The 10,305-nt window shown below is 49.3% G+C and overlaps 1 protein-coding gene across 1 annotated transcript; it reads right to left on the bottom strand.

The window, feature by feature from the left end:
- Window positions 1-279: 279 nt before the first annotated feature.
- On the bottom strand, window positions 280-9,564 carry LOC104658740 (t-complex 10 like). The gene is made up of 5 exons (XM_010358817.2): window positions 9,452-9,564; window positions 7,203-7,344; window positions 5,508-5,723; window positions 2,306-2,443; window positions 280-543 (listed from the first exon to the last, which is right to left on the bottom strand). The coding sequence occupies exons 2-5, from the start codon at window positions 7,341-7,343 to the stop codon at window positions 313-315; spliced, it is 726 nt and encodes a 241-aa protein (XP_010357119.1). The 5' UTR covers window position 7,344; window positions 9,452-9,564; the 3' UTR covers window positions 280-312.
- Window positions 9,565-10,305: the final 741 nt, after the last annotated feature.

The raw sequence follows: 10,305 nt of genomic DNA on the forward strand, positions 1-10,305 counted from the left end.
ACCTTGAGCCCAAAGGCTGGGAGCACAAAGCCATCTTCAGCCATCCTCGATTTCCAGCAAGACCCCAGGGCTCACCCAATAGCCCTGCACTCCGCACTACAAGGTAGGTCAATTCTTTTAAAGACTCTGCAGAAATATACCAACTACAGAGCTCAGGAAAGCAACTGATTTTTAAAACCCAATTCAAGTTGTTTGCTTTTATAGCATTAAAGACATTTCTGAAGAAATTCAAGGTTTTATCTATAGAAACATAATCAGTTTAATAAATTACTCGGTTTATTTTGAATAACAAATTGAGTACTTTTATTAGACCTAAATGGAACTTTCTCTGAATCTGAATTTTCCATTCAGCCAGTGTAGAGTGACACAGGTGTCCGAGGCCACCTTTCCATCTTCAGACACCCTCCGTCTCTCTGCACAGGGCGTCGGCCTTCCAGTGGGTGTTGCTCTTCTGCCTTGACGTCTCCCGGAAATACTTTTATCTCTATTTTCCTGTGGTGTTGTTTTCCACAAGTTAATTATTCTTATATTTAAACTCATTGGCTGAAAATAAATGTGGGAAATGTTTGCATTAGTAGCCATTATATTATTTAAAAATGTTAAGCAACACATCACACCAGCTATCACAGAATCTAGATGATTCTACCTCTGCTTCCTACAGAAGGACACACATGGCATCCACTATTTGGTGTCTCTGATTCCCCATTTTACAGCCCACGCTCCTGTGGAATTCAGGATTCCAATATATGGCTGATATTGTAGAACAAAGGCAGCAGTGAAATAAAGTGCTTGAAACTCAATTCAAAAATGCATAATAAAAATAATTGTCTACCTTTTGCGCTATTTAAAAAGTGATGGTTTCAAGGCGTGGATAAGCCACCCATTCAGTTATCTATTTGCTCGTACATTGCCCAGCATGCCTGTGATTAACTCAGGTCCATGAGGGAGCATGAGAGAAGTCCGCATCTCACAGGAGGCTGGGCCTGTGCAGTCCATCCTGGGACTTACGATGTTTTGTACTCATAGATCTGAAAAAGCTATTTTCCTACTTGTGACAAATGCTTGGAGTAGATTTCTGATCTTCCTTCAGGGAATAAAGTGTTATCTGACCAGCAGTTGCTTTGGGAAAGAATGCAAAGGGATAAATCATCTTCAGGAGTTGGGGGTATCAGTTGCTGGCTGAGGACTCACGATATTTGCCTCCTGAGTATGAGGGTGACACAAAGCTAGGACAGGAAGAGACACACTGGCTGGCAGAATGTTCTAAAGAGGACCTAATTTTAACAAAGAAAAATTTGATAGAGACTGCTGAGACCAGTTCAGACAGGGAGACCCTAAACCAGTGGCGCTAGAGGAATTCAAGACACACGCACAGAAGTATAGCATGTGGAGTGGGAAATCAGGGGACTCGCAGCCTTCAGAGCTGAGAGCCATGAACAGAGATTTACCCACATATTTATTGACAGTAAGCCAGTGATAATTTGATTGTTTCTATAGATCATAGATTACCTAAAAGCATTCTTCCTTATGGGAAACAAAGGGATGGACCAAAACAAAGGGATGGGGTCTGGCTAGATATCTGCAGCAGGAGCAAGGCCTTAAGGCACAGATCACTCATGCTATTGTTTGTAGTTTAAGAACGCATTTAAGCAGTTTTCCACCCTGGGTGGGCCAGGTGTTCCTTGCCCTCATTCTGGTAAACCCACAACCTTCAGTGTGGGCATCATGGCCATCACAAACATGTCACAGTGCTGCAGAGATTTTGTTTATGGCCAGTTTTGGGGCCAGTTTATGGCCAGATTTGGGGGCCTATTCCCAACAAGAGACAAAATAGCATCCTGTACTGTGGCCCCCAAGCTAACAGTGCCACCCCTGTTCAGAGGAGTCCACGCCGACAAGCAGCAGGTGCAAGATGGCAGTGCAGAAGCAGGGAGCACGGGAGGCTGCGAGCCCCGAGACACAATGGCCACAGAGCGTGGAGACAGTGCCACGCACATCACCTCCGCAGGCTGCACCCATGGAAAGAAAGCCCCCAAGTCCATTCGGCCCAGCAGACACTTGCTGCTGTGAGTGCACTCAGAGGGAAGCAGCAGGAGGACTTGGAATCTGCTCTGCAGCAAGAAGTACTAAGGGTTAGGATCTTGTTTGAAAGGCATGCACCCGTGTCCTTGGAAGAACACAGGACTCCAGGGAGCATCATGCTCACCCAGGGAGGAGAAACTGTGTGGTGAGGAGCTGATGGGCTGTGTGTGTTTGGGTACAGAACTTCTGCTGCTCTTTACAGATGATAAACATAAAGGTTCACCTTTGGAGGAGCTGAATTGTTAGTTGACGATCTTTGTCCCAGGAGAGTGGCACTCTGATTCTTGCAGCCAACGTAGTTGGGCATTGTCTCTTCATCAGCCGACGGAGGTGAAATTGTTCCAAAAGCGGGTTCCAATGCCTAAAAGACAAAATGCAGGGAAAATGTTCACGTTTTCGAAGGTAAAATAAATCCAAATTTTAATACAATCAAGAATAATTGGAATGTCCTAGAAAACATTACAGTACCAGGTAGGGGGACTTGGACTGGGTTTTCCCCCTAACATGTTGATAAGAACAGAAACCCTCACCAAAGGTTTGAGAAGGAAACTGTGGAGCCGATGTTTGCTTTGTGTTTCTTATTGGGGTTCCTTGTTTCAAAATGATCACTGGATCCCAAAGGCTACAGAATAAACAATACCCAACGTATCTTCCTTTAGGCTCCTGTGTCTCCAACCAGGAAGGTGTTAACGGAGGAAGAAAATGTGATACTACTTCTAGTGTTATCTCTACAACTTGTCTAAGGTTCAAAATGCAACTTCCCAACTTTCCCTGTTATCAGCAGACTGACCTGGAGCAGCGTGATCCTTCAGGTGGGATGAGGTATGTGAGGTCTGGAATGTTAAATTATTCACCGCTCTCCCCTCTGAGGAGGAGGAGGGGGTGAGAAGGGGAGAGAGCTGCTATGAACGAACCCTTAATATCAGATCCAGAGTGGCTCACCCATACAGCCGTGCCCGCGTTCCGTGGGTGCTCACGCTTCAGCCTTTTAGATATTCAGTCCCTAAAACTGCAACTACACACAGCTACACCTATGCATATTTAAAGTGTGGGATTCACATATCCCATCCTCTTTCTTCAAATCAGGTGTGCTCTTGTGAGCGTAGATCTTGTTCTTATAAACAGCTCCATGGTGACCAGTACAATGCACAGAATGGAAAAATATTTGGAAATTCACCAAGCTCTAATCTCGAAATAAGAGAATGATCAAAAACTGTAGGGCATGTGAAGACTGAATAAGACTCCACTGACTCTTGGGGTAATTGTTATGGTTACATTTCTCCCAACACACAATGACCCAAATGGGGCAGTAGATACTATTTTTGAGGAACTGGCATACAATATATGCAGGGAAAAAATCCCTGTGGGTCTTCTTGGGTTCTCCCCACAGAAGGTGGACAATCCTGGCCAGTATTTGTGGCAATTTCCCCCTCTCTTCCTCTGATGGAGGAACAGCCTGCCCAGCTTCTGCTCTTCCTTCCACAGAAGGACCAGGCGCTTTGCTGTGCTGAGACGCTAAACCCACTTTCTTTCTGAGGCAACAGAAGCCATTTCCATGGAAACAAAGCTCCCGCAGAGCTCCCAAAGACTGGGAATAACTTCCAAGATTTCCCATAATTTCTTGTAGAGGAACTTGTGGCTGTTCTCGCTGTGCTTGGAGAACAGAATACAGAGCAGGCTCCTCTGGAATATATTCAGTGGGTGCGTGTGTGTGTGTGTGTGTGTGTTGTAATCACTGTCCTGTATCGGAAATATTCTAAGTCCTGGAAGTACCGATTTAAAAGTTCACACAATAAGTGCAACTAGGAAATGTTAGTAGTTTTCTTAATCCACTAAGAAATATCCCCACTTACATTTGGAGGGTGTTCGCGTGGTTCCATGTGCCATTACCTGTGCGTATAATTTTAATGATTCAAGTTGCTTAGACCCATGTGTGGGAAACAGAACCCAGACAAGGAAGTGGTAACACTGGCCACATTCACACGCTCTTAGGCTGGTTCTTTGAGCCATGTGATCAAACGCGAAAGCTCAGTGTTCTGTAAAGGCAGGCTGGTGCTGGGAGGCACCGACTACTTCAGCAGGAGAATGCTGGTTCTTCATTTGGGATAGAGCAGGGTAGTGATACAGGATGGGGGCAGGAAAGTCCTGGGTAGAGAAGGACGGGTCCCTGGCTAGGGCTCCACCCCCAGGCCTGTGCCCATGGACCCAGGCATTTCTGCTTTTGGGCCCAAATGTTGCATTTCCTAAGACCACCCTGGCCTGCCACACTCCCATCCTATGCCTATAAAAACCCCGAGACCCTAGCAGGCAGAGACACAAGTGGCTGGTTGTCGAGAAGAACACAATGGCCAAAGAGCACACCAGCAGACACAGCAGACACAGCAGACACAGCAGACACAGCAGACACCAACAGGGCATTGACTGGTGGAATGACACAGAGTTTGCTCGGGGTGATGGGAAGAGAGTCCAGCCGCTGGGCAGCCCAACTCCAAGGGGAAAACTGCCTTCCCATTCCATCTCCCTTCTGGCTCCCCCATCTGCTGAGAGCTATCACCACTCAATAAAAAAACCTTGCACCCATCCTCCAAGCCTACATGTGATCTGATTTTTCAGGTACACCAAGGCAAGAACCCAGGACACAGAAAGCCCTCTGTCCATGTGATAAGCCAGAGGGTCTAATTGAGCTGATAAACACAAACTGCCTAGAGATGGCTAAATCAAAGAGCTCCCGCCCTGTAACACACACCCACTGGTGCTTCAGCTGGAAACATTCACCCCTAGACACTGCCGTGGGGTCAGAGCCCCACAGCCTGCCGGTCTGTATGTTCCCCTAGAGGTTTGAGCAGTGGAGAACCAAAGAAGCGAGCCACACCCCCATCGCACACCCTGTGAGGGGGACAAGGGAACTTTCCCCGTTTCAACAGGTCTCTATTGCATTCTACACAGCTGCCCTCGAGGATGAACAGAAGGACGGCAGGCTACTGAGCTGGCTCTGCAGTCACTCTGGGTTCAAATCCCAGCTCCATGTTCTCCAGCCCGTGGCCATGATGGAGTTAGTTTTAGTATCCATTTCATAGGGTCGTCATAGAGAGTAAGACCGTACAGCTCTGTATCTAGCCCATGTAAAGTCCACAGTAAGGGTTTGCTGCTGTTGTCCTGAGATGTCTTAGAATTCTAGACTTGAGACACACAGCCTGGGGGCGGCAATGCTTCTGTCTGCTGGAGTGCCAGGTGACAGGCCTGATGTATCCAGTTCTTATTAATCATTACTTACAGGAAGTGAAGTTGATTGGAAGTTAGCAACCCCTCCTACCACCTGGAGCGTGAGCGATACCACGTCACTCAGCAATAAAGCCCACATCTTTATGGGGACGCTATTTTCACATAATGCAAATGGTACAAAAACACAAATGCACTTTTGGTACCAGAGCGCGTGATTCTTGCCCTGCATGTGGGGACGCTGCAGATTTCTGCCTGGCTTCCCACCACTGCAGCTGCAGAGATATCAGCTTTTCTCGGAGCTCCATGTTCTGCTTCCTCAAAGCATCTATAGGACTCCCGAGTTTTCCATGAACATCAGCCCACAGCGACTTCTGTCTCCCGAGCTCTTGGTGGAGTCTGATGATCTGCTGCTGTAATGGCTGTTAGTGGGAAGAGAACACCAGAAAAACCTCTCAGACGTCACAACGGGCACATTTATCTGCACAATACTCAAGCCCCCTCTGATGTAAGACCAACACTATTCCTGGAATAAAAGACACCCGATGAGATAAACAGAACAACCACAGCCTTTTTCTTTCTTCTTTCTTCCTTTCTTTCTTTCCTTCCTTCCTTCCTTCCTTCCTTCCTTCCTTCCTTCCTTCCTTCCTTCCTTCCTTCCTTCCTTCCTTCCTTCCTTCCTTCCTTCCTTCTTCTTCAAGGTCTCACCCAGTCTCTCAGGCTGGAGTGCGGTGGCATGATCTCAGCTCACTTGAAGCTTCAACTTGATGAGCTCAAGTGATCCTCCTGCCTCAGCCTCCCAAATAGCTGGGACTGCAGGCATGTGCCACCACACCTCACTAATTTTTGTATTTTTAGTAGAGATAGGGATTTCACCATGTTGCCCAGACTGGTCTCAAACTCCTGGGCTCGAGTGATCCACCTGCCTCGGCCTCCCAAAGTGCTGGGACTACAGGAATAAGCTACCATGCCTGGCCATAGCTTTATTCTTGCTAAGTAGTGTTTATTATGAGTTAGTCCACATAATATAACCAGATAAAGATGGTTAGTGAATTATGATTTTTTTGTTAAAACACTACTACAGCAAAAAGAGGCTGGCTTTCTTTTCCTTTTTTTTTGAGACAGTGTCTTGCTCTGTCACCCAGGCTGGAGTGCAGTGGCACAATCTCAGCTCACTGCAACCTCCACTTCCCAGATTCAAGCAATTCTGCTGCCTCAGTATCCGGGGTTGGGATTACAGGCACATGCCACCACACCTGGCTAATTTTTCTTTTTTCAGTAGAGACAGGGTTTTGCTATGTTGGCCAGGCTGGTCTCAAACGCTGTACTGGTATAGATGTATGGTCAATAGTTTAAAAATTATGGAAGTCACTGCATTTTCAACCTGACATGTTAGCCTTCCCCTGGGATCTTTCACTGGATCATAGAGCCTCCAGTCTTGCTCTGAGAATATAAGCAGGATCGTGATAAAGGTATAGCCCTGCACTGGGTGGCCCTGGCCAAAGGGACCTGTGGGACTTTAATGACAGCAAGCACTGTCCAACAGGGTCCAGTGAGGAAGATGGTAAAAATCAGGAAACTTGCTGGGATGATGTGAGGCATGTCAACTTTCTGATTTTCTTTAATGAAGTTTTTAAAGTCTGGTACCTTCTCCTGGATTAGAGGAGAAAAGCTGGAATGTTAATATTTTAACTCCCTGCCCTGCCTCCCATCCACCAAGAGATACGGTTGCAGAGGGAGAAAGAGCCACATGCCCTTGGAGAGGAAGTACAGAATCAGTGTCCCCAGGTGGTGCTTTCCTACAGGGGCCCGGCGAGGGAAAGTCCAATTGTGGGCCTCAGGGACAGGAACCAGGGTCCTGCCTGGTGGGACTAACTCTGTCCCCACAGAGCTCAACTCACTGGCGTCTCCCCGGCGTTGCAGTCCTCTGTAGGGACCTCAGCTGCCGCAGCTGTCTTCTCCATAACAGCCCCAGCTCCCGGGCATGCATCCTCTGGGTGGGTGCCCTGGTGGGTGCCAGCCTTGAGCTGACCTGCCAGCATCCTGGTTGGGAAGGAAGGGCTATGGGACGCTTGAATGCAGCCCCCCTACCCTGTCAGTGTGGGCTGAAGGCCCCAGCCCCAACCTAAGTGTAAGCAGGACCTGGAGCCACTCTTCTCCCCCTGGGCCGTGTGCACATTCCCAAGCCTGAAGCTGACCAAGCCTGAAGCTGACCAGGCCTGAAGCTGACCAGGCCTGAAGCTGACCAAGCCTGAAGCTGACCAGGCCTGAAGCTGACCAAGCCTGAAGCTGACCAGGCCTGAAGCTGACCAGGCCTGAAGCTGACCAGGCCTGAAGCTGACCAAGCCTGAAGCTGACCAAGCCTGAAGCTGACCAGGCCTGAAGCTGACCAGGCCTGAAGCTGACCAAGCCTGAAGCTGACCAGGCCTGAAGCTGACCAGGCCTGAAGCTGACCAGGCCTGAAGCTGACCAAGCCTGAAGCTGACCAGGCCTGAAGCTGACCAGGCCTGAAGCTGACCAAGCCTGAAGCTGACCAGGCCTGAAGCTGACCAAGCCTGAAGCTGACCAGGCCTGAAGCTGGCCAGGCCTGAAGCTGACCAGGCCTGAAGCTGACCAGGCCTGAAGCTGGCCAGGCCTGAAGCTGACCAGGCCTGAAGCTGGCCAGGCCTGAAGCTGGCCAGGCCTGAAGCTGACCAGGCCTGAAGCTGACCAAGCCTGAAGCTGACCAGGCCTGAAGCTGACCAAGCCTGAAGCTGACCAGGCCTGAAGCTGACCAGGCCTGAAGCTGACCAGGCCTGAAGCTGACCAGGCCTGAAGCTGACCAAGCCTGAAGCTGACCAGGCCTGAAGCTGACCAGGCCTGAAGCTGACCAAGCCTGAAGCTGACCAGGTGAAAGGACACCACAGACGGAGGGACTGAGCTGCCCACACCTGGCTCTCCACCGTCCTCCATGGAAAAGGCTTGAAATCCTAGATCAGCCTGACACCTAACACACTCTGGGCATCCAAAGAGGGGTGGGAGTGGGATGTGAGTGGGATATGAGCAGAATGTGAATGGATGTGAGTGGATGTGAGTGGGATTGTCTCGGGGTGTGAGCGGGATGGTCTTGGGGTGTGAGCGGGTGTGAGCGTATGGTCTCGGGGTGTGAGCGGGATGGTCTCGGGGTGTGAGCGGGATGGTCTCGGGGTGTGAGCGGGATGGTCTCGGGGTGTGAGCGTATGGTCTCGGGGTGTGAGCGTATGGTCTCGGGGTGTGAGCGGGATGGTCTTGGGGTGTGAGCGGGTGTGAGCGTATGGTCTCGGGGTGTGAGCGTATGGTCTCGGGGTGTGAGCGGGATGGTCTTGGGGTGTGAGCGGGATGGTCTCAGGGTGTGAGCGTATGGTCTCGGGGTGTGAGCGTATGGTCTCGGGGTGTGAGCGGGATGGTCTTGGGGTGTGAGCGGGATGGTCTCGGGGTGTGAGTGGGTGTGAGTGGATGGTCGTGTGCGACACTGAGGGAATTCTCGGCCCTTTAATCAGCACCACTGGATCAGCACCCACCTGGAGGGGCACAGGCAGACCCTCCACTGTGCTGAGTATGAGTCTTGAACCGTCAGGGCGACATTTGTGAATTCATGGTGAAGACGTGGAAAGGAAATACCTTTTTATAGGTAGAGCATTTACACCAGTTCTAGGAAGCTCACAGCAATTGGAAAACAAAAACAAAAGTGAAAACGCAAAGCTTTGCTGCAAGCCTGCAGGGTCATCTCTGAAAGCTGCCTCGCCCTCTCGGTTTTAGGAAGCCCGTGGCCCCCAGCAAAACCCTGACTGTTTTTTCATAAACTTCTAACTGTATACAAACGTAAGAAGGAAGAGTTTAACCACAGTGATCAGAGAAACGTTGTTTAAAAGAGAGTCTCCTGATGGAAGCGAATCGAAGGTCTAGAACAAGACCTACCAGTAACCGGACCACTGCCGTTCCTTCCCCGCCGGGACTGGGAATGTGTCTGCGGAAGTGGGCTGGGGTCACGGTCCTCACAGCCCTGAGAAAGCTCCTTCTTCCCCCACTCCTCTGAGGGGATACCGCAGTGTCCTCAGCCCCAAACTCATGACCCCCTCAGTCCAGGGAAGACCCCTTCCCTCAGCCCCACTACCAGACCTCGTCACCTCACCTGTTACCCGACAGTCAGTTCTGCTGGGACCAGATCATCTGGGCCGTGTCCCCACAGCTGTCCCCAAGCCCTCCTGCCTCATATCCAGAGACTAGAGAGCAGCAGACAGTTCCAACGGACTTTCTGTCTTAAAGGGGCATGAACGTCTCACTCAGCGTCACCATTGTACCAACTCAGATAATAAATAATTAAACATCCCCAAACCTGCAATTCTAATACAGAAGTTCATCATCAGTAGAGTCCATCCATCCACAAAGGACATTGGAGAGAGTCAAACTGCTCCTCCCAATTGACAAAAATCATGTGTTTAATATCAAGTCTTCAACACCCAACGTGTATTAAGAGCTCATTTCTCTGAGCAGACATTTTTGAAGAAATACAAATTTTCTTTGGATATCAAATTATTTACTAGGAAAAAACATTTTTTATGAGGGAAAAATAATATATGTGAGTTTAAATAGGAGACAGGATTCCAAGTTTCATCATTTCACTAAATGCATCTCCATCTGAATTGTTCGTGTGATTTTTGTGGTAGAGAAGAGAATGAGGAGCAAGCGAGAGTCCATGTTCCTGTTAAACCCTGGCCATCCTTCTCATCCATGGTGCTGTGTGTGGAAACACACCCTGGGGCTCACCTGAGCCTGTGTGGGACGTGTGTCACTCGGATAGTTCTGCAAGCGACTCACGTGCAATAGGCGGTAAAGGCCAACATCGCGAATAAATGAAGAAAATACTACAAAGAGGAACCAGAAGGCGCTTTTGTCCCTGTGCGTCATTCTAACTGCGGGAGTGTGTGTGGGTCCTGAGGTGTGTGAGAGGTTGTGTGAGTCCTGAGGTGTGTGAGAGGGTTGTGC

This window comes from Rhinopithecus roxellana, chromosome 13 (assembly GCF_007565055.1).
Source record: "Rhinopithecus roxellana isolate Shanxi Qingling chromosome 13, ASM756505v1, whole genome shotgun sequence".
Taxonomy (NCBI): domain Eukaryota; kingdom Metazoa; phylum Chordata; class Mammalia; order Primates; family Cercopithecidae; genus Rhinopithecus; species Rhinopithecus roxellana.